The sequence below is a fragment of the Sciurus vulgaris genome (genome assembly GCF_902686455.1).
Source record: "Sciurus vulgaris genome assembly, chromosome: 2".
NCBI classification, from domain to species: Eukaryota; Metazoa; Chordata; class Mammalia; order Rodentia; family Sciuridae; genus Sciurus; species Sciurus vulgaris.
Genome location: NC_136462.1, coordinates 3,005,548 through 3,029,909, shown reverse-complemented (window position 1 = coordinate 3,029,909; position 24,362 = coordinate 3,005,548). Strand labels below are relative to the sequence as shown.

Sequence of the window (24,362 nt, the reverse complement as noted above, 5' to 3'; positions counted from 1 at the left end):
GAATTTGTGTATTTGTGTACAGTTGGTATTATTATGCTCTTATATGTTTGGTATAATTTGCTAGTGAAGCCATTTTGGCCTGGATTTTTCTTTGTGAGAAAAGTTTTAAATTACAAGTCAATGTCTTTAATAGATACAGGTCTATTCAGACTCCACCTTCTTGAGGGAGCTTTGGTAGTTTGTGTCATATTAGGAATTTATCCATTTCTTATGTCCTGTAGAATTTATTGATGGAAAGCTGTTCATGAGACTCCCTTATTATCCTTTTTTAGGACTTCTTTGCAATGCTGGGGATTGAATCCAGGGCCTTGAACATACTAGCTGAGCTGCCCCAGCCCTTATTATTCTGAAGAATGTGTAGAATCTGCAGTAACACACCTCTCATTCCTAATATCAAGTGTGTCTTCCTATTTTTTTTATTTAAATTTTTATTTTTACAGACTGCATTTTCATTCTATTTTTTCTTTATCAATCTGGCTAGAGGTTTATCTATTTTATTGATCTCAAAGAACCATATTTTGGGTTCATTGTTCTTTCTTCATTGTTTTTGTTTTCTATTTCATTAAAATGTTTCATGTCCTTATTTCCTTTTTTATTATCAGACATTATGTCCCATCTTTTGCTTGCTTTGGGCATAGTTTGCTCTTTTCTTCGTAGTTTCTTAAGTCTCAATCTCTGGTCAGCTTAGCAGTTTTATTTGATTTCTATCAATTGACCCAGTGGAGTCCAGATTGAGCAGCAATGTCTTGGGAGTTCAGTTCTGAGATTCATTGCCTTCAGGCTGATTAGCTCTAGAAGACAAACTAGACCAAATTTTTGCTCTGGTAATGGAAAGATCCCTGGACTGAGCCTGGTTTCCCCATCTGGCCTGGCTTAGTGAAATCAGAAACCATTTTCTCATTCACTGTCATTAGTATTAGAGTAAGTTTTAATTTAGTCACTAGAGCTAGAGAACTTAAAAAAAAAAAAAAAAAAAGGATACAAGGTCTTGCTGTGTTGCCCAGGCAGGTTGTCCTTACACTTTCAATCCTCCTGGCTCAACCTCCTGATTAGCTGGGACTACAGGTGTGTGTACCACTGTGCCTGGCTGGGAAATTATTTTTTAATTGGCATACCTATTCAATTAAATTAATTTAAAAATCAGAATGCCTACTTTAAATGCCTGGTCTGATGTTAGATATCAGGTATAAAGGGATGAACTCATGACCTTTACATAAAATCTGCAATTTATGGTCTATGTCCCACAGTTGCTTCACAGCTCAGTTTATTTTTGGATAATGGAATTCAGGTTCATCACAAATCCATTAGTTATAGAAGCACAGAGCTGAGAGGGACTCTGGAGGTCATCCAATCCAAATCCCTCATATGAGAAACAGGAAAGGTGAGAGGCCCAGAGACGTTGAGTTTGCCTGAAGCCACATAAGCAGTAAGTGGCAGCTCTACCCAGAACCTGGACCCAACTGATTGGAACAACCTTAGGTACAGGGGGACATAAGCTATATACTGAAAAGGCACTTGCAGACATCTCCTTTTAGGATAAATGGTACAAATACATGCAGTATTACCAGGAGGCAGAATTCCTGATGAGAAGAGTGGCAGGTGCAGGCAGATATAAAGTGCTCATTAAAATGTAGGTTGACAGGAGCCTCAGTTTATAAGGTTGTTTCTATAAATATAGTTTGTTAAACTTTTTGTTAAAGAAAGCTGGGGTGTAGCTCAGCACTTGCCTAGTATGTGCAAGGCCCTGGGTTTGATCCCCAGCACTGCAACAAGTCAACCAACTAACCAAACATACAAAAAAACGAAGTTAAAAATCACATACTTGTCACATACTTTGTCAGTTTAGAAAAACTGCCACGAGATCAAACCCATAGTAAAACTACCCCCAAGGAACAGAAAAAAATTTTATTGCATAAGACCAAAAAATTCTGCATGCCGTATATGATGTTGTTATACATTAAGAAACTTCAGGGGCTGGGGTTGTAGCTCAGTGTTTAGAGTGCTTGCCTAGTTCATGTGAGGCCCTGGGTTCAATCTTCAGCACCACATAAAGATATTAAAATAAAGGTACTATGTCCACCTACAACTTAAAAAAAATATATATATATACATACATACATATATATATAAACAAAAAGAAACTTCAGTACTGTGTTCTTTTGCCATTCCTAGTTTCTATCAGTTCTTCACACACTTGGAATATTCCAGCCCCAGTACCATGACATTTGTAGTTTTTGCTGAGGTAAAGATAGCATCTTCTACTTCTTTTCAGGGCCACTGTCCCTGCAGTATGCAGGCTAGACCCTTCTGGTCATGTCACGTCTTTGGTGCTGGCAGCAGTGGCAGATGCAGTGCTAGAGCGGTCAGTGCCTGACTCCTGCTTTCTGCTGGGGAGGGTGAGGTCCCCTGAGAACCACTGCCACCTGCTGCTGTGGGGTCTGGTGAGCTGCATCAGGGTCTGAACTGTTGGGGCTATGGAAATGAACAGCTGACTGCCACAACTGCCTTTGCACTTTTCCACTGGGTAAAACCTGCCTCCTTTGGATGCTGGAGCCAGGAGGCAGTTCCCATAAGGATGCACAGCAATGTCTCCCTGCCACCCACCTCCCTGACCTGTCCTGGAACCCTGAGAGCCACCAATGCAGTGTGTGTGGCTGAGGAGATGGCACAATGCCAGGGCCAAGCCTCGCTACCAGCTGCTGGGAGCTCCGGCAGCCTTTGCCTCCTCTTTTAAATGGATCTAAGACACCCACCTACCAGATGCTTGAAAAAAATGAAGTTTTGATGTTTTTAGTTGTAGATGGACACACCACCTCTATTTTATTATTTATTTTTATGTGGTGCTGAGGGTCAAACCCAGTGCCTCACACATGCTAGGCGAGTGCACTACCACTCAGCCCCTGTTCAAAATTAACTGAATTCATTTTCCTTAAAAATGACACATTAATTCAATTTTTTCTCAAATGGTATTCATCTAACAAGGTATATGGGAAGTTCTCCATGCTGCAGTACTTGACCTTTCTTATTATGGAGTAGAATATATTTTCAAATGAAAAGCCCAAATTCTAAGGGAAGAAGGAACCCAATGACAGTATAGAAACATTCACTGTCACAACCATTTTGGTTTTGAGTTGTAACTTTAATTTAAAAGATAGGTTTTGCTCCTAACTAGAGTTTTTCAACATTTTCTTCCCCTAGGCTTAAGCATTTACTAGCTCAGTCCTTTATCAGATCACTATAAAAGAGGGAAACACATTCTACAAGCTGACTCTTCCATCATTTTGATAATAGACCCTGGATGTCTGACATGACTAAGTCCAAAATCACCGACTGAAAGTTCACGGAGGTGTTGCCTTCAGTTCCCAGGGGTGCAGTGCTGGCTTCTCAAATAGGTATTATAACACTAACAAAGGCTTCAACTGTATGACTTTTTTTTTTCCTTAAGTATTTTAAAAAACCTTTGAGGGAAGTTGACCACACATCCACATACTAGGCAGAGAATAGTGTAGTACATCTCCATACGTCTGTCCCCCACCTTCCACACATCACAACCAATTTTACTTCATCCATCACTCAGTCTACACCTACATAATTGCATCTGCATGCTGAAACCAAAGACATTTTCTTCAATTACATATCATTATCATGGTAATTAAGAAGCAATTTTTTTGTATCCTTAATTCTCAGTCCACATACAAATTTCACTAAATGCACCAGAAATGTCTTTTGGTGATTGTTGTGTTTGAATGGGGATGTATACCAGGTCCACGTGTCTGAGCTGGCAGTTGGGCAGAGGCTGGGCTTCTGACACCTGAACCCAACATGACTCAGGGCCAGGTCTGATGTTCCCACCACCACAAATGACCACTGAAACCAGACATCCACTGCTGTGCATTGCCATGCATCGCCATGACCTGTTCACACATCTGTTCTCTAGACCCTAAGCTTTGGGAATAAAGGGGTTGTGTCCTAATTGCCCCTGTGTCCCCAAGTCATGCATGGGCTAGTGCAGATGGAGACCTTGAAGCCAGATTGTAGTCTAAGTCCTGATTCTAAGTTAGACAGTCAGATTTGAATCCTGGTTCTACTAGTCAACTAGTCGATTTGCCAACCAAGTAGTTATCCTCTAATGCAAGCTTACTATCCTGTCTGGGCCTCCATTTCTTCATCTATGAAACTGGGTAATGCTACAAGCTCAAAGGGCACAGAGCAGATTCATGAGTTCAGTGCAAAGTAGCCAGATCAGCGTCTGGCACTTGGTGCTCAGATTCCATGAGCTCTAGAGGTACAACCCCACTGAGGGCCACAGAAGACATGTCCTCTAAGGTCTCTGCTGGGACTACACATCCCTGGTAGCCAGTGACAAGCAGGAACAGGGTGCTTCCTCCAGAGGCTCACTTTGAGGCTAGGTTAAACCATACTGTTTAAAACGACATCTTCAGAAGCCTGGGACCCATGTTCCCTTCTGCCTTTAGGGCTACCACGTAGTAGCACTGCATTAAGAATGGGTGTGTGGAACCTTGGAGCATCTTCCTGAAGTTGGCTGCTCCCTATGGTGGATGCTCGTTTCGCCTTCCAAACGCTCTTTTAAATGGGGCCTGTCACCGCTTTGCTGGTGCCCTGCGGTTCCTCCAAGACCACTGTAGTGACATTGCCTGGTGGCATGCTCTGGCTCCACCTACAGGCCACCTTCAGTACGTGACATGCTTCTCCCTCTTAGTTTCTGGGCTAGCAAAATAATTCTACTGGTTCCAGCACTGCACAAGATGTGGCCTATCCTATGATGGGGCTAGACATCCCTTTACAAAAGATGACTGACCCGGTTTCTTTCTTCTGGTACTGGGGATTAAACCCAGTACTGTTCTACTACTGAGCTATATTCCTAGCCCTTATTATTTTTGGACAGGGTTGGTCTTGCTAAATTGCTGATACTGGCCTTAAACATGTGATCCTTCTGCCTCAGCCTCCAGAGTAGCTGGGATTGTAGGCCTGCACCACTGTGCCCAACTTATCCTAATGATTTTGACTGAAGGAACCCTTAGGTAGTAATGGAACAGCCAACAGTTCAGCTCTGTGGGAAGTACTCAGGGGCAGATGCAACCATTCCATTTGCTTCTATCTAGTCCTTATCTCTTCTCTTTGACACCTTTGGCATATTACTGCCTCTCTCAGCCTGCCTCTTCTGTGAGCTCTACACCTCAGTAGGGCCTAAGGACCAGATGCACTAAGCTGCATGGTGCAGGGTTGGGTGTTGGGGATGCTCCCACAGTGAAGAAGTGAAGAGTAGTGGCCCTTAGGCCTCCAGTAGGTGTCAAGGCAGAGCTGGAAGTCTGTTCCTCCTATGGGCAATCTTCAAAACCTGGTAGCGGGCATCCTTGGAACTTGTTAGAAAAAAAAATTGTCAGGCTCTTCACCAGACCAATGAGATTAAAAAATGTGAAGACCCCAGTCTGTGCCTGCCTTCTAGGCAATTCCAATGCACATCCCAGCTTGAAAAGGGCTGGTACAGATCAGTCATTTCTCAGGTACTGTACCAAGTTATTCTCAAGACTGAACAGAAGAGAAGTAACAGAAATTCAGACTCCTGTGTCAGAACCAAGCCACTGAATATGATGCTAATGCTTTCAGGAAGCCTTCCCTGATGGGGAGTGAGGGGCACAAGGCAGGTTTATCCCCATCTTAGAAAAGAGCAAAGTGAGGCTTGGACAGATCCCACAGTTAATGGCAGCCATCTGTGGGACACATGCCATGGACCAGACCCCATGCCAAATGCCGGAGACACATCTGTGTCTAAATAAATAGGAGGTCTCCAGCTTCAGAGGAAGGATTCTGAGGCCAAGAGTGGGTCATCACTTTTATCCCACTGCTGGATTACTCTATTAACCTGCAAACACCTGCTCTCAAACTGGACAGACTTATTCCCACCCTCAGGCTAACTGCTTTACCATCTTTTCTGGGTGTGATTCTAGGGGTTTGGGCAACTGCCTCATTGAGAAGGAGACAAGTATGCACTACTCCTCGGATACTGACCTGACTAGAAGAAGCACCAACTGTTTTGTACTGTTTGCCTGCATTATTTCCTGATAAAATTTTCTAATTTTATCAGGAAATAATGAGCTTCTAATTTTGCTGTGTGGTCTAATGCTATCTTCTTTCTAAGGAGTTCACAATTTAAATAATGCTTTCCTCTCCTCTTTTTTACAATATACTTTTTAGTTGTCAATGGATTTTATTTATTTATATGTGGTGCTGAGAATCGAACCCGGTGCCTCACACACACTAGGCAAGTGCTCTGCCCCTGAGCCACAACCCCAGCCCTTCCTCTCCTCTTATTGATCTTCAAAATAATTGAAATTTACATAATTAACATCTCCACCTTTCTAGTGTGAAAACAGAGGTTCATCTGTTTAGCAAACATTTATTAAGTATTAGACTTCAAGTGAATACCTAGACCTGACCACCAACCCCTATGGCAGTGGAGACTTGCTCCTCATCCCAGGTCTCCTCATGAGGGCACCTGCTGCATTGCAAAGGCTCGACTTGGAGGAAACACACAAAGCAGTACCGGGCATGGCAGTGGTGCATCTCAGATCATTTATTCACGCCACGTAGTAAGTGGTGCTTATATGAGGGCATGGTGACGCTCCGTGTTCCCATCTAACAAAGTCCGCTTACATTTACAGGCAGATGACGATTCTCTACTCAAGCAAGCTGGCTAATGATGACCATGGGCAGGTGCAGGACTTGAACCTTTTGAAAGAGATGCATAAAATAGATTCAAATCAGGAAGGAAAGCATCAACAAGTCAGGAAATGTAAATGACAGTTCCATGCTATAAAAAAACACAGGGAATTCTTTCTACATGGAATGCCCAATGGGTTTAAAGGATCTTGCAAATGATGCCTGTCTGTAGCAGCTCACCTGCACGGGCAAAGGTGAGAGGGCTAGAGAGAAATGTCTCTTCCCCAAAGCTCATGGGACCAGTGCTTGGTTTGTGTAACTCAAATGACTACAGTTTCATGGTAACTGGAGAAGCAAAGCAGACAAGTATCTAGCACAAGGGCACACATTTATTAGGTGCTTTCTTTCAAAACGCACCATTAGGACTTTCACAAGGTAGCATGCTCACACAGCTAACTTATGCTCGCAGCTGGTGGCATTAGCTACCTCTGATTACTTCTTTTTCTATTATTCCTGGAAGTTTTATTGACCCAGTGAGCAGTGACTTTTTTAAACATTCAGACTATAAGAAGTAGAAATTTAGAATATCCCTTTTCAGCAGGCATATCAAATTTTATCTTCTGAAGTATTTTCATTGTATCTTAACACTTAACTGAACCATGTATAAATTTTAGTTCAGAATGATGATATGATGCTGCTTGCAAAGACATAATGGTGTTTTTCATTCCACTTTAAGATGCAAAACCTTACCTTTCAAAGCTTTACTTCTTTTATCTAAAATAAAAGGACAGAAAAAAATGGATCATATCAATACTTTACAAAAATGTCTACAGTTGATTCATTGTTAAAAGCAACATTTGGCTGAAGGCTTTGTAGGTAAAGCATTATAGGAAGCATTCAGATAATAGCAGAGTTACTGCAGTGTCCCACAGCCCAGAGGTGATAAAGTTTCTACCAAAGATCTACGGACAAGGAGCAGGCCTCCTCACTCCCTACCACACCCCCAACTGCAGTCTTGCCTTCTTTCCTTCCTCTTCTTAGTCAATGGCTTAATAATGCATGGCTCCACTAAGAGCCAAAAGGTTATTCCTTCCCTCCAAATTTTGTTGTGAAGAAACGTCAAATAGAACAGTTGAGAAGGCACAATGAACCACCGCACTCCAGGACGCCATGCCCACACTACATCAGCCTGCATCTCTGAAGGTGAAGTACACCTCCTGTGTACTGGTAATACTTCAGGACAATGTACAATTCCCCAATCTCAAGGTGTTGCTCAGTTTCCCCCACTGGCCCCACAGCCTTTTCATAGCAGACTCACACTGCTGCAATGGTTCTAATGCTCGAGTCATAGTTGTTATGGTTAAGAGTCACAGTTCCTTGATAAATGAATTGTGATTCTTTCTGAAAACATTTTTCTTCCTGACCTCAAATAATTCGAACATAAGCAAACTTACCAGCACTCCTGATTTTATAAACAATGAAGCCCATCAATCCCATTCCTATCCAAATCTCTTGGTAAACCTGGGTATAGTAGGGCTTCAAGGGGATCCAGTATTTTCTAATAATGGTTTGAAGCATCTGAAAATGAACACAGTGATAAACACTAAGGTGACTCCTGCTCTAACAGGTAAGAGAGCGCCATTTATTCACTAAGTCTGTTCCCCGGATTTAACGGCACTTACTAAGAGCCTGAAGAGCTTATTTCCTGCATTTACGCCCTATTCCTACAAACAGGCCGGATCACGTCTACTCCAAACCCGGCTCTGCTCCTGGCTGCGAACTTCCGCTGGGTGACCCTGACGGCTCGTTCTCTCGCAGTCTGGAAGCCAACCCCAGACCAGCCGCTCTCCGTCTAGAGGCCGACCCCCGGCCCGCGCCGCAGGGAAGCCCCGGGGCCAGAGCAGAGTAGCGGCGCGCGAAGGCGCCGACCCAAGGTCGGCGGGCCTGTGCTGTCCCTCGCCCCGCTTCCGCCCCTACCCCCGACCTCCGACCCGCCGCCCTTCACTCCGGGCCGTGCGAGCTCCGCGGCCGGCGGGGACCGGTCCTCACCTCGGCAGACCCAAGGGCTCAGACCGCAGCTGCCCGAGAAGCCACCTCAAAGGTCACCCAGTAGGCAGGCGCCGCGCGCGGCCTGCCGGGAAAGCGGAAGGAGCGGCGGCGCCAAGACCGGAGCGCCGGCAGGGCCGCGCCCGCGCCCCACAGCGCCCCCGGCGGCCGCGCGGGCTCTGCAGGCAGGGAGGTCGGGGTGGAAGGCCAGGCCCTGCGGAAATCGGGCGCCTGGCTGTGTCTGCGCGTCTTGGTGACCAGACGTCCGGATCTTTGGAGGACTTGTAATGCGATAACCAGAAAGTTCTAGACAGAGACTGGCTTGTCAGACTGAAAAAAAGGGACACTTAAAAATTTTTTTTTTAGTTGTCAATGGACCTTCATTTTACTTATTTATTTGTGGTACTGAGACGTCGCACAGGTTGGCAAGCGCTCTACCACTGCGCCACAACCCCAGCCCAGGGACCCTCTTTACTTGATTTTTTAGAGGAACACCATCTCAGTGGCAGTGAACCAGGGCCTTGGCCATGCTAAGCAAGCCTCTACCACTGAGCTACACCCCAGCCCTTTTCTCTTTATTTTGAGACAGGGTCTCGCTACTGATGTAATTATGGAAAATAATATTCCTACAAGACAGCTCCCCAAGAAAAACGGAGGGACCGTGTGGGGAGGGGGGAGGAGAAACAAGCCAAACATTAAACCTCTCTCAGTACATTCTTTCCCAATAACAATGGGCCCTGAGGGGAAAAAGCAAACTTTCATCCCTTCTGGGATTCAACCCCAGCATCTCTATCAAAAGAAAACATTTTCCCCTTCTCAAATCCAGTGCATCTTGAAGGAAGGAGGCAAATACTGAAATACTGGGCCATGGACTTTTATCCTTTCCTGTTGCAGATGCGTCCTGGAAGGAGAAAAGAAAACAGTGAACCTCTAGGTAACAATGGGTCCAAGAGGAAGGAAGATAACCGGTGAACACCGAGTTCTGAGCTTTTCCCAGTGACAATGAGCTTCAACCTTTTTACAACTACCTTCCTGAGTTAAAATTTTAACCTGCACAACTAGGTCCCTGACTGTCCAAACTGCACCGTCCGCAGTCTCCAATGAAACTATAAAAACCCAAACTCCTTCTATAACCCCGGGCCATCTCCATACCTGGAAAATGAATCCTCCCATGCCTGATTGATTGACTTCACTGCAGAATAAAGGAAAGCTGGCTGACCCGAGTTTGCTTCCTGTCTCCTGCCTCTGTCATTTGTGGGCCATGAGCTTACAGCTACTTTGTCAAGGCTGGCCTTGAGTTTGGGATCCTTCTGCCTCAGTCTCCCTAGTGGGTGGGATTGCTGGCTTGTGCCACTGTGCAGTCAGGAAGAATATTTTAGATTTATGACCAGAAAACTGCTGAAGACAAGAAAAATTGTTTAGGAAAATTTTAGCATCATTGTAAGCGATTTCAAGACAAAAGCTTTTGGACTTCAAACTAGACTTGAGATCAATAAGCTTTTAATGTCTAGTTTCAAATCCAAATTCCCTAAGTAAAACACTTCAAAAAACCCCAAATGTTTAAGGAAAGGACCACCCCAGCAGATTTGTTCAAAGGATTTAATGCTACATTTTGTGGCTGGAAGGTCAGAGAAGACACAAAGTGCCTCAAGCACAGTTTCTCTGGCTTTTAGAGAAAGCCATTTAGTGGCATCAACAGCATTTGTAAATGCTTTCAGCTGTTGGTTTCCCCTTTAGAACAGAAGTTCACTCTGCTCTGTGAATATGCCAAGCCTTCCCTCAAATACCAAGGCCCAGAGGTCTTCTGCAATCTATCCTTTCGCTGTGGCCTAAAGGTCTACAAGTCTGTCAAGAACTGCCTGGTAGGTTGGGGATATAGCTCAGTTGGCAGAGTGCATGCCTCTCAAGCACAAGGCCCTGGGTTTAATCCCCAGCACCACAAGCAAAATAACAAAACTGCCTAATGGGAAGCTGTCCCCTTTAACTCTGAACTTTGGACAGGAATGCAAGACGAGCTGGACCAAGTAAGTGGGAAGCACTAAGAACTGCTGAATCACAGGGAGGGATTTGGGACTGTCCCCAGTGGAGAGTCTCTGGAGAAGGGTCCAAGGAGTTCCCAGAGGAGGTGGGAACTCAACTCAGGACCAGAGGGCATGCCTGATGTAAAAGAATTTCAGCATGAGTCAGACTAAGGCATAGGCAGGTTTATTTAGGAAGGTAGATTACACATTCAAGGGAGAATGCCGGCTGTCTCCAGAGAAGCAGCCCTTGGGCTGGGTGTCCGATATTTATAGAACAGGGGTCTCAGGGGCCGGACTGGAGGTGGACCCAGGGTGGAGAGGACAATTTTGTGCCAGTATTCCTGTGCTTGTGTATTTTCCTCATTTTACAAGGGTATGGGGCCAAGGTCTGCAACTGCGTTTTCTGCATCTCAATGGCTTGAGTGTTTCCCTTAAGATTTCGAATTCTCTTTATCCTAAATCCCTATTTCAGGACCATACAGGATGTTAGCTAGTGTTTAGTTAGGATGCCAGAAGCAGATTCTAAACTGAAAAAAGCATCAACACAGCAAAAGAGGATAGAGCTGCCTTTCAGAAAATGTGTGAAATGAACTCGATTCAGAAGAGCACCTTCCAGCTATAATCCCAAGGGCTCCAGCCAGGTGGACCTAGATGAGCTAGTGCTCTGAAGTTCTGGGTCCCAAGCTGAGGTTAGGTAGGGCTTTTATAGGAAATCTGACATCATTTCTTTATTTTTTTAGTTGCTGATTATAATGAGACAAGGAAATAATAGGAATTGCTATAGTTGTGTTATGTAGTAATAATAAGCTGCATTTGGTATTTGCCTGGACTGGTAAAACTAAAATTAGAAAAGGCACCTGGTGACAAACTTGCTGTGTGGCAGGATGACACTCCTGAACAATGCTGATATGAACCTTTATGATATGAGTGGTGGCTCCTAGTCTAGTCGTTTTCTGGTCCTTTTTTTTTTTTTTGCAGGGCTGGGGATTTGAACCCAGGGCCTTGGGCTTGTGAGGCAAGCACTCTACCGACTGAGCTATATCCCCAGCCCCCATTTTCTGGTCTTTATCAATAAATACCAGAAGACCAGAGCATAACTGGGCTGAAAATCACTACTTAAACCCTTGGACTTTTGGAGCAAACTGTCAGCAGCACTGTGACCAGAGGACTACATGTCGCTCTGTCTCTCGATTGCCCCAGCTGCTATCCACACTATCGCTGATTGCTGATTGACCGTTGTCACCGAGGTCAATTAACCACTGCTCCCACGACGTCGACTGCCATCCAGCCTCCCACTCATCGGATACCTGAGGACATCTGAAGACATCCAAGGAGCTGAGAGAGGCTACGGCTGAGAAGAATCCCCTCGGTCTTATTGACTGACTTCTTTGCTAAGACTTGTTGCATTAAGTCCAAGGGGACTGTATTCTAGGAGAATAAGGGAGAGAATCTTCAATGTATTTATGACTTGCTATTATTAGGAATGGTAAGTTTTTTTTTTTTTTTTTGGGTGCTGGGGATCGAGCCCAGGGCCTTGTGCTTACAAGGCAAGCACTCTACCGACTGAGCTATCTCCCCAGCCCCAGGAATGGTAAGTTGAGTGTGTATTGCATGAATAAAATCCACTTGTTGGATCCAAGCTTGAGTCCTCTCTTACTGCTTGCGACACTGATGGACCTTTATTTTCAATTTTTTATTTAGATGTAGTGATGAGAATCGAACCCAGTGCTTCACACATGCTAGGCGAGTGCTCTACCACTGAGCCACAAACCCAGCCCTTGCCATCATTTCTTAACCATTACAACATTGGTGGGTTTGAATTCTCGGCCCATGTGACTGAAGATCATGCACAGGGAATTTACAATAAGTAATTCACAGGTGCAGAACAAAGGCAGTAAAACACTTGCCAGCTACTTATCTTTAAGTAGCCTTTACCACAAGTAGCAGCAACTCAAGATGACTTGAATTTACCTCCCTAAGAGTTATATTTCTAAGAACTAAACCTACAAGGTTATAGTTTAGACAGCAATTAACTGGCCTAGCAATTAAATGATGCAGTTACATTCCTAAAGAGTTTAGAAAGTTACAGAGTGTAAGAAGAGAAGAGTCTTCAAATGCATCTGTTGAATCTCTGGCCTTGAAAGCCTGGCACGGGAGTGTTTACATTTCACGTTTAGTCAGACTTCTAGCCACAGCCACTTACAATTCAAAAGATAGGGGCCCACGTTAATTACGTCAATTACGTTTCCTGAAGAAAGACTGACAGAGGTGGAGGCAGAATTAACGCTTTCCCCAGGCATTGTTTTTTCATCAATATGTTCCTAAAATTTCATTTTATAATCAGGTCTTGTTTTTCCATCATAGGGTGGCTGAAGCAGGAGGATTGAGAGTTCAAACTCAGGCTCAGCAACTTAGCAAGACCTGGTCTCAAAATAAAAAATATGGAGGGTTAGGGATGTGGCTCAGTGGTTAAGTGACCCTGGGCTCAATCCCTGGTACCAAAACCAAACCAAACCAAAACAAAAAACAAACAAACAAAAAAACACCTTCCACTTAAAAACACATTGTGGCCTAGAGAAAGGATAATAACATGTTGGAAGAGCAACACTCTAGGAGTAACAAATGTCAGTTCTGGAAATGCTTGAAGTGTATTTAATGAAATTCGGAGTTATGTCTTAGCTTTCACACGAAGCATGAAGTTGTAATGTTTTTCAATCAGTACTGAATGACATATGGAGTCTCAATGGCTTTGTACATTGGGAGGCAATTTTTAGAGGCTAATAATTGAAAAAGTCAGAATATGAGACCCAAAAATTCTGACATAAGTTAGTGACAGGGCTGGGGTTTGCAGATGTGACTCATGCCTTGGTAGGAAGCTGGGTTCATGTTTTGAGACACCAGTAGCTCCACTCTAACTACTCTAGCTTCTGTCTGCACATTCATAAGTTGGCTTCTTATTTGCCCCTCTTTGGGACATTTTCCAGTGTATAACTGGGCTTCACACTAGTGACCCATGCCATCCTCTGCATGCCCCCTACGCATTCATCCATGTGGCTCTTTCATGGCAGTCTCTCACTGGACACTGGGGAGGTGATGATGGTGGGCAGTCCTGTTTGTCTGCTCTCTTCCTTTGTATACCTTTGCTGGGTATTTCTCCTTTGCCCCATCTTTCAGGGTGTTTCCCAGGGTGCATTGGAGTGAGCTATGCCACTGACAAACTGGACACATTTTTGTCTTTCCATAATGTCTGAACTTATTAAAAGAGAATAAATTCATAAATGACATCACTTTAATCAGCTTTAACTCACCAGTTACACATGGTTTTAGTTGGTGTCATGACTGAAACAATCACAAGTTCTTTTATGCCATTATATCCTTAATCACTAATATCCCTAACACTCAAGTCCCACATCACACTTCACACAATGATAAGTGTAAGTCATGGAAAGGTGAAGAGGATTTAAGGTGGCCACAAGGGTTGCACTAGGAGCAAAGGCAGAGCATGGACACAAGTGCCAAAGTCACCATAGGTGGCCAGCAAGGAGTTAAAAACTCAGTCTGGAAGGTGTCCCGGGGGTGGAGCTTTCAAAAGGAGAAGGTCCTGATGGCAGGCAGTTTCTAAGCCAGCTTGCAGTGCCACAGGCAGGAGAAACAGTGCTAAGCCAAAGCCTGGGCAGGCTTGGACTCTCTGTGTGGCAATTTTCCTGGGCAAGGTTCGTGACAAGTGACCAAGTGATGGGTCAGTATGCTGCCACAGCAGTTTGAGATACCTCCTTTTATGGGTCTTAGGTGAGGGGGGGTTACATCTAATGTGACTGATAAGTTTGTGTGTCTGGTGTTTCTGATATGATATGATATGCCCACTGTCCATGTGCTTCTGATTTAATTTGATATGTTCCCAGGCAGTCATTGTTTATTGGCATGAATAAATTAAAAGCTGTGCCTTATGGTTGTGCTGGGCAGAGAGTGGTTGTAGAAACAAGGTTTAGTCATTCTACCTTGGCACTTGTACTCAGAAATGGAGAAACTCATGGCAAACTGTTGCTCTGATATGGAGCAACCCAGAGCTAGGCACAGCCTGAACACTGCTGTTCTATACCACACAAGCACCTCGGTCCAAGACGAAGCCTGATCTCCAGGTGCCCTCCACCCTCATTCCCCTGGAGCTTGGCCTGGGCCATTTCAGCTGCTCTCTGCATTGCAACCACCTCCACATCTGGCCCACTGGCCCCACCTGTTCTGTTCAGCTACGGCTAGGACACTGCCGCCTGAGATGCAGGTTTACTAGGGAAGAGGATAAACTCCATTTCGTCTTGTTCAGCTATGCGGGCCACCTGTGGCAGGCGTTACCTTCTAGGGGGTCTTGAGGGTCTGGGTTCATCGTCTCTGCTCAGCAGAGTTGACCAATAGGACACAAAGACAGCAAGCAAGCAGCAGGTTGACCGAATTAGCAAAAGTAACTGACAGAATTCTCCCAAGAGAAGGGACCCCTGGGCCAGAGAGGGGAGCACTGACTTGGTCCTCTTACGAGCTCCTCCGCTGTCCACGCTGTCCTTACCGTCGCTCCCCGGTACCCTGTGTCCACGCGCCTAGTTCAGTCTTTCGGTCGGATCCCCGCCTGTGTCCACGAGAACCCAAGCGCACCTGACGGCCAGGGGCACTTCGCTCAGCTAGGAAGCTGACCGTCCTGGGGACGCTCTTGCGCTCTTCCTTCTGGGCCCGCCCCACCCGCCTCTGTCACCGCCTCGCCCGCACCACTGGCCGCACGTCCAGACTCGCGCCCTGTGACTCCGTCTGCGCCCGCCTTCCTTCATCTCGCCTTCGGGGGCCGCGGAGACGACTCTTTCTTCCCCGACCCCTTCTTTGCCTCGTTCCCCAGCCCAATAGCCAGGGGCAAAGTCCCCGCGCTCGCGGTCCGGCTCCCCAGGACCGGATGTCACTGCCGCCCGCCCCCTCGGCCGCCTCCAGGCCTCAGCGGGCAGCGACTCCCGACAGGCGTCGCGCGGCCGGGCGGGGCGGGCGGCACGAGGCCGAGGGCTTGGCCCTGCCTTCCCGCCGCGCGTTCTGATTGGAGGGCTGGGGCGGGGAGGGGCGGGGCTTCCGGAACGCCGGCGGCGCTGCGCGGGGCGTTCCTGCCCTGGCTGTTCCCGCGCTCCGCAGGCGGTTGAGGAGGCGCGACGCCGACTTCCACCATGCTGCGCAAGCTCACGGTCGACCAAATCAACGACTGGTTCACCATCGGCAAGGCGGTGACCAATGTGGAGCTGCTGGGCGCCCCGCCCGCCCTCCCTGCGGAGGCGGGCAGGGACGAGGCGCAGCGCAAGGACGCGGCACCCAGCGCCGGCCCCTCGGCCCGGGCTTCAGCTCCCGCCCCGGCCCGGCCAGCCGCCGCCCTCGGGAGGTAGGGCGCGGGGAGCGGGACAGGGCCCCGACGAGCGCCGCTTGGCCCTCGGTCTGCCGGTGCGGAGGCCGCGCCTCGAGAGTTTGCCCGGTGTAGCCTCTTCACTTACTGGCCCTGCGCTTGGCCCCAGCTGTGCGCTTCCGGAAACGTGGCGCACAGTTCCGGTGGGTCCCCCTCCCGGTGCCCACGTGACTGCACGTGCTTCGGCGCGGCGTCGCCTGCGGCCGATGAACCAGCCCGAGACTGCGTGGTCACTGGGAGTCGGTGGTCCACATAAGGGGTCGCGCTTGGCGTCTTACTTTCCGCGCACTGGGGCTAGCGTGTGACGACGCGTGTCCACCACCGTTCTGCCGTCTGCGGAGCAGCTTCATTGCCTAGAAGTCATGCGCCCCGCGCGTTCATCCCTCCCTCGGCCCCTGTGCACCACTGGTCTTTTGTTCTGCTTCCATCGTTTTCCCTTTTTCAGAATGTCCCGCGGTTGCAAGCAACAGTATGTACCCTTTCGTATCAGCGTCTTTCACTTAGCGATCTGCATTTGACGTTCCTGCCTTTTCATGGCTTGGTAGCATTTCCATTTTTAGCGCTGATTGATCCTCCCTTGCATGTACCAAATTCACCTGCTGAAGCTTGGTTGCTTCCAAGTTTGAGCAGTTGTTCATAAAGCTGCTGTAGATTCTGTGCAGATTTTTCTCTGGACACGTTTTCATTTCATTTGGGTAAATACCAAGGTTTGAATGCTGGATCTTTGTTCAGTTTTATTAACCTTCCTCCTCTCACAATTCTTTGGCATAAGTACTTAGCTGCTCTACGTTGTTCTGATCATGTAAGTTTGTTGGAAATACGGCAGGGGGATGGCCTCTGTTTCAGAGGAGACCTGGATCTGGTGTCTTTAATAAAAACAGCCTGAGATGTCCCTCTAGCTATGCTGGAGAATCTCCATTACTCTGCTCCACCCTGAGTTCAGCACCTTTGAAGTTGGGAGTGTGTTTTTTGTTTTGTAAAGTTATTCTTGTTGGTAGGTTACATCTGATTTAATGGTTAGGCCCAGACTATGGGTTAAGTTTCTGTGCGTTGCTTCAAGCTTTTGTAAGGGTCCTTTCAAAAACCTTGGGGTTTTTGGTAATTGTTTTCTGGGGACATGGCAGGGACAGACACCCCTTGTGCTGCTTAGGAGTGGCTGCTTTTTGTACTCAAATGATTCTCGTGAATGATCCTGTGCCATCTTCTCTACTCAGTGTAAACTGGTGAAATGAATTGCTTGAAATAACTCAGTTGTGATATTGGAATTAAATTATTATTGACCTTGTCAGAAATTTAAAATATGGATTTAAATGTCACTTTAACTACTAAGGATCAATTTTTTAAATTTACAGTTCTTGAAACTGGGGGTGCAGTTCAGTAGTAGAGTGTAGCAAATGCAAGGCTCTGGGTTCAATCCCCAGAACTGTAAAATAAATAAATAAATAGATAATCCAGTTCTTCACAGATTGAAACTTTTATAAAATTGATACAGATGAATTTTCAGAGCAATAAAACGTAAAAAGGACAAAAGCCCCATTTTATTGTATTTGATTCAATATACGTAAAATTATAAAATGATTATAATTCTTTTTAATTTAATTTTTTTTATATCTTGATAGACCTTTATTTTATTCATTGATTTATATGTGGTGCTGAGAATCAAGCCCAGTGCCTTGCACATGCTAGGCAAGTGCTCTACCACGGAGCCACAACCTCAGCCTTCACAATTGCTTTAACTTTTATACTTAATTAGTTGTATGCAAACAACATCTTTCTTAGTAGATCTAGTTGAGATGACATTCCTCTGAAAGTGTTTTTCTGGGCTGTAAACATGTATATCCAGTGCTAGAGTTTCTAGCATGTAGTAGACACTCAACTAAATGCAGCTACATTACTTAGTTATGCTAATAATTCTTTGGCATTATTAATCACCTGTGATGATTTTGTAGAGGAAGAAACAGGTTTGGATAGCAGAGTGATTTGCCCAACTTCATGTAGCACATGGTCGTGATAGGCAGAGTGACCCCCAAAGGGGTATGCTATAACCCATGAATATGTAGTGTTACATGGCAGAAGGGAGATTGGTTAGATTGAGTGAGCTCAATATAATCACATGAGCCCTTCAAAGCAGAGAATTTTCTGTGACTAAAGTTAGAGATTTGAAAGATTTGAAACATCATGGTCAGATTCTTATTTATGAAAAGCATAAGGAAGAATGTGAAATCCAAGACTGGATATTAACTGAGAGCAGTAAGGAAATGGGTACTTAGTCATATATAGTTGCATGGAACTGAATTTGACTGACAACCTGAATAAACTGTTGGTAGGGAATGCAGCCCTGCCAACACTTTGATTTTGGCCTGTGAGATCCTAAGCAGAGGACCCAGGTGAGTTTAACTGGGCTTGGGAGGTAGTCCATCTCTTGGCTAAGTGGGTGATCTTTTGTTAGGGCAGCACTGCAGTTAGGACACCAACACAGTAGAGCTGGGTTGCAGATTTTGGGTGAGTTGACCCATGAAACCTGGCACACAGTGGGTGCCCAGATGTAAGTTGAACAGTGTCTTTCCTGTGGAGGAGAGTTCTGCCTGTGTTTTGGGCTTCAGTTAGAAAACATTTGACACAGAAGAAGGTGGCTTTCACAACCTGGGGCTGTCCCACAGTACCGTGTGCCAGCAGTCACTTAGTGATCATTTTCAGCGAGTTACTGGTGTCATTTGTGAGAATGTTGGTCAGCTTAATGACCAGTGGCCACCAGCATTGAAGTAGTGAACAGGAGGATACCTGACTCTATCACAGATAGTTCAGAGAACTGCTTTGGAAGGAGAGTGTGGGTAAGAGAGGGCTACCGTGGGAAAAGCACTGCTTGCTGTCCTGAGTGAGAGGTTGGAGTGCTGGGCTGGTGGGGCTTGGTGACCTGAGGGTGAGGGTGGGTCGTTTGCAGATCTGGCTTCCAGTGGCTGCGGGGCTTCCCATCCTCCTCCTCCACGTGGTACTGGAGCGTACTGTTCTGATTGTCCAGACCGTCCTGCTCCTTCACTTGGCACGTGAGAAAGGTAACCTGGGGCTGTGCAGGGCATTTTGAGCACTGTCCTTCAGGGCGGTCGCTCTGGCTCCCTTCAGCCGTGGCTCCCAGCCGTGACTCATCCCCACTGTCCAGTGCTTCTTTGTGCCTTCTGAGCTGGGACCTCCTCTGTCTTCAGGGCTTACATTAACTCCTGGCTCATGACATTCTTGCATGATTCTCAACTGTTGTGCCTTTGACTCAACACCTTAGAAGTGTGCTTCCCTGCAGATAGCTTTCACCCAGATCCCTTCTTCATTTTTCCTCTGCTGTGTCTTGTGAGCTGAATACCTGCTGTGTAGGACATTATACCAAGTGGCAGTCCTTCCACAGATAGGGAAAGTCTTGCTCTTTGAGGGAGTCAAGCATCAGAGAAGTTGAGAAGCTGACCTGGATCCAGTCTGCATTTTATTATGTTGGAGAATACATGTCTTTGACTCCAAAGCATATTGCTTTTTTTCTTTTTGCCTTATTGCCTTTCGGTATTTAGGCCTCACACAGATGTTAATGTATATCTGTTCTATTCACTCACTGTTGTGGTTTGGCTCTAAAATGTCTTCCAAAGGCCCATATGTTAAAGGATTTGTTCCCAAGATGGTGCTTTTGGGAGGTGGTGGGACTTTGAGAGGTGGAGCCTATTGGGAGGTCCTTAGGTCATTGGGGACATGCCCTTGTATGGGATAATGGGCTTCCAAACCCTCTCTCTCCATTTCTTTTTTTTGGGCCATGAGGTGAGTTGTTTTGCCTTGCCATGGCTCCTGCCATGTTGGGGCCAATTGATTGTGAACTAGAACCTTCAAGACAGCGAGTCAAAATAAATCTTTTCTCTTTGTAATTACCTCAAGTATTTTGTTATAGTATTGGTTAGCTGAATAACACACCAGAAAGTCCATGTTTTTTAAAGATCTTTTGCTTAACAGATTGTTTGTTAGGTAATTTCTCCATTGATTAGAAAAGCACTGGAGTATGTGTACTGTGTGCAGCTGGAGTAGAGAAAAGGAGATAAAAGATGAGGCCAGAGAGGTAACAGGGACTGTGAGTTGTCTGTTAGTCATAGTGAGGTCTTTGCTCCTTCGTCTGTGGGAACTGGGATCCACTGGAGGAGGTTTTGGTGTTTTGAGTGGAGCTGAGACATGGTGTGACTTATGGTGGTACCAGGATTACTGCTGAATGATTTAAGGGGGTCAGGGTAGAAATAAGATCAGGAAGAAGCCTGTGGATATCATCCGTGATGGCCGATTTATGTGTCATCATGGCAGAGTTAGTGTCACAGAAACACTCTGGATGTTTCTGTGAAGGCGTGTTTTGGATGAGATTATCATTTGAATTGAATTTAGAGTAAAGCAGGTTCCCCTTCATGGTGTGAATGGGCCTTATCCAATTTCTTGAAGTCCTGAATACAGCAAAGCCTGGCCTCACTTCAGCAGGAAGAAATTCTGTCAGCATATGAGCAGGTACATGGGATGTAGACTGCAGCCCCTTCTTGGGTCTCCAGCCTGCTGCCCTGCCCTCAGATTTTGAACTTGCACCTCTGTGATCATGTGAGCTAATTCCTTAAAGTAAATCTCTCTGTACACATATCCTGTTGGTTGTGTTTCTCTGGAGAACTCTGACTAGTACATCATCCAGGCAAGAGATAGGATGGTGGTTTAGACCAAGAAGGAAGTCGGGGGTGGTAAGCAATGGTTGAATTGGGGATATGCTCTTAAGATAGAGGTGAGGACCTCGTAGCTGTACCAGACACAGGATGTGAGTGGGCAGGTGGTCAAAGGTGGCATGCAGGTTTCTGACTGAGCCACTGGAAGGTGTTGCTATCAAGGAGGAGGCCAAGACTGCAGGAAGAACTGGCCTGTGGTGGGCTGTACCAGGAGTTTAACTTTGAAATGCCTCTGGGCATAAAGTGTACAGTTTAGAGTTGACAAGTCTGATTGGAACTAGACACCTGAGGTTAGGGCTTTGGGCCCAGTGGGGCAAGACCACTCAGACTGCAGGTGCTAGATCCTGGTGAGTGGGTGTAGAGAGAGAAGAGGTCCACAGCCCAAGCCAGGGTGCTTGGTGTTCAGAGGTTGAGATGGAATGAGTGTAGGAGACTGGGCAGGAGCAGTGGGAAGGGTTAGAGGAAAACGAGGGAGCGAGGCCCCAGCAAATAGCAACTTGCTTTGCATTCTGCATGTGAATCTCTTCGTACTTTATAGGAGTTATTTTATGGGTTGTTTCCCCACGGAAGAACTTATTGAAGACAAATTATCACTAAATCTCTACCTCTTAGTGAAGTCCTTATCACATAGTAGGAAGATACTTATTTGAATGAGTGAACTGCATTAGTAGGTGCCAGTTATTGAGTGCTTATAGTATGCTAGGATAGTTGCATTGTGCCCTGATCCTTGGGTCGTGGCTGTACGTGTGTGTGTGTGTGTGTGTGTAGGCGTGCATTCAGGCAAGCCAGTGAAAACTGGGGGGTCCTGACAACTGTGCTGTGACTTACTTCCAGAATTAGCACAGCTCTCTGTTTCCATACCACCACCCTAGACCAAACAGCAGGTGTCTCTTGCTTGGATTATTATAAAAATCCACCATTTCTGGCCACCTAGTTTCCCACCCTCGTTTACTAATGATCTGTTCTAGCACTAGAAGAAGGCCTGGCATGAGGTCGATGTGGAATGGTCACACTAGGGGTCTTTTAGAAGACGGCTGCTGGGTGTGATTGAGACTGAATTGTGCCTCGCCCACTGTTGCTTCGTTTGGCACCTGTGTCATGCACTGCTGTCTTTGCTGCACTCCGACTATGCTTGCATTTTTCTCCGTCTTGAAGATACCAACCCCATTCCCACCACTCATCGTGTGCATTTTCTCTTCCTTCTGTGTTGATTATCCCCCTCTTACTTTTCCCTGTTTCTTCCCATGACAGATTCCTTGCATCTTTGGGGCCCTTTTCAAATATCTGCTCTTTAGAGAGATTTCCTATGGCTCCCATAGCTAAAGAATTAATTCCTCTACCTTCTTTTCCAATCTCTTTAGTCTGTTTCACCTTCTTTTTTCCTCTAAGCATTTATCACATGTCAAAGGCTTATTTGTGATAACCAAAGACCAGCTCTGCCAATCATCTTCACACTTGTGTGATTGTGGATTGGACCCCTCCCCCACCTTGAGACCAAAAAGAGATGAGATTATGGCTTGTAGAATTGATGGGTAGAGAGTGCTGTCATTTACTGAGATGGACAGTGCTATTTGATGAAGTGTTTGAACAGCTGTACTTCTAGTGTGTGTGTTTTGGGCATTGTCTTGGGGATTGAACCTCAGGGCCTTGTGCTTGCAAGGCAAGCACTCTACCAACTGAGCTATCTCCCCAGCCCTGGGCATTGTCTTGATGTTCCGGATGGTTTCTCTCTTGTATTTTGTTCTTCTAGAAAACAAACTTCTATGATTGGTGATTTTGAGCATATTGATTTTTATTTTGTTTTCATTTTGAGACAGGGCCTTGCCAAATTGCTGAGGCTGGCCTTGAGCTTACAATCCTCCAGTCTCAGCCTCCCAAGTCACTGGGGTTATAGGCGTGTGTTACCTTGCCTTGTGGTAATTATGTTGACTTTGAGGATGTGTCACGTAGGGAACTGGTTATTTTACATTTGGAGCACAGAAGGTAGGTTCAGGCAGGTCAAGTGAGACAGATTGGGCGTAATTCCCACTGCTAGTTACCTCATGTCGGGTGAGCCACTGAACCCATCTGGGGCATCTTGCTCCTCTGTCAGGTGGAAATAATGTCAGTCACTGATTTACAAGGTAGGATTGAATGGGAAGACATACTTGTTCCTGGCACATAGAGGACTTAGTTTAGTGTCACTCTGTGGGTTGGGCTGTCGTTGGAGAGCGTGGTGTTAGGTCTTGTGCTTTCCTGTGGACATTCTTACGCATGCCCCATTGTTCCCTAGCTACACATTCCTGTGACTGTGCGCACACCACCTTCTCTTGATTAAATGTACTGCAGAGTTCCCAGTTGTCCTCCCCCTTTGTTATCCTTTGCATTTTTGACCCTGATTCCTTTGCCAGCTGTAGGTATTATAAGTCCAGTATAATAACTTTGATCTATTAATATTAAAAACTCCGATTTATTAATATTCAGGAAATTATTTGTGTTAAAATTTCTATTTGATTTGTTGATTTTCCAGAAACAACTCTACTTTTAAATTTCGTAAACCAAGACTTTCTTAAGAAACACTGTTGAGCTGGTGTTGTGGCTCAGTGGTAGCATGCTCGCCTAGCACACGTGAGGCCCTGCGTTGGATCCTCAGCACCACATTAAAAAAAAAAGTAAAAGAAATAAAAAAGGAAAACACTGTTATTAGGTTATTGCGAGTTATAAAACGAGAGAAAGGAATTCAGAACTCAGTGTACCTTCCGTTCCCTTTTCAAGTCTGGCTGTAAGGCGGACTGTGGTGACAGAGTGGCAGGGCCTGCATTCTCTCTGTCTGGTGGCCTGGCATAGCTCTCTTCCACTTCTGTCACCATGGTGCACACGTATAATTGCAGCTGCTCAAGAGGTTGAGGCAGGAGATTCATGTTCAAGGCCAGCCTGGGCAGGTCAGTGGCACCCTGCCTCCAAATAAAAAATACAAAAAGTGTGGAGCGGGGTGTACCTGAGTGATAGAGGTCAATCCCCAGCACCTCAAAAAAAAGGAAAAATAAAGGGAATGGTAAGGATTCTAAGAGTCTAGCTTTTTAACAAAAGATTAAATTTGGTTAATGTATTATTTTCTACTTTAATGAAATTATGAAATGTAAAATTTTATTTATTAAATAATATGCTGTTTTACATGAGCATATAACATACATTTATATGTCAGGAGTGAAAGTTTATCTTTGACAGTAGCATAAGAAATCAGTCCATTTATTTTTACTGATACATTGTAGAGTTTTTTTTTTTTTTTTTTTAATATTTTTGTAGTTGTATATGGACGGAATGCCTTTATTTTATTTGTTTATTTTTATGTGGTGCTCAAGTTAGAACCCAAGGCCTCACACATGCCAGGTAAGCGTTCTGCTACTGAGCTACAGCCCAGTCCCTGTAGAGCTGTTTTTTAATACTTTCCTTTAATGTTAAGATAGAAAATAAGTGTGATTAAAAATGAATCCC

At 45.6% G+C, this 24,362-nt stretch overlaps 2 protein-coding genes across 2 annotated transcripts in view; one reads left to right on the top strand and one right to left on the bottom strand.

The window, feature by feature from the left end:
* Positions 1–6,404: 6,404 nt before the first annotated feature.
* On the bottom strand, positions 6,405–8,844 carry ATP5MJ (ATP synthase membrane subunit j). Its single transcript, XM_079127454.1, has 4 exons — positions 8,731–8,844; positions 8,136–8,259; positions 7,432–7,455; positions 6,405–6,750 (listed from the first exon to the last, which is right to left on the bottom strand). Exons 2-4 carry the CDS (start codon positions 8,257–8,259, stop codon positions 6,716–6,718), a joined length of 183 nt encoding a protein of 60 aa, XP_078983580.1. The 5' UTR covers positions 8,731–8,844; the 3' UTR covers positions 6,405–6,715.
* Positions 8,845–15,940: 7,096 nt separating this feature from the next.
* The window catches only part of TDRD9 (tudor domain containing 9), a gene marked incomplete at its 5' end in the record, with an annotated part of 97,845 nt that continues 89,423 nt past the window's right edge, over positions 15,941–24,362 (top strand). Inside the window, one exon of the mRNA XM_079130031.1 lies at positions 15,941–16,149. Within this exon, the coding sequence (XP_078986157.1) occupies positions 15,941–16,149 (209 nt within the window). The remainder of the gene's footprint in view (positions 16,150–24,362) is intronic.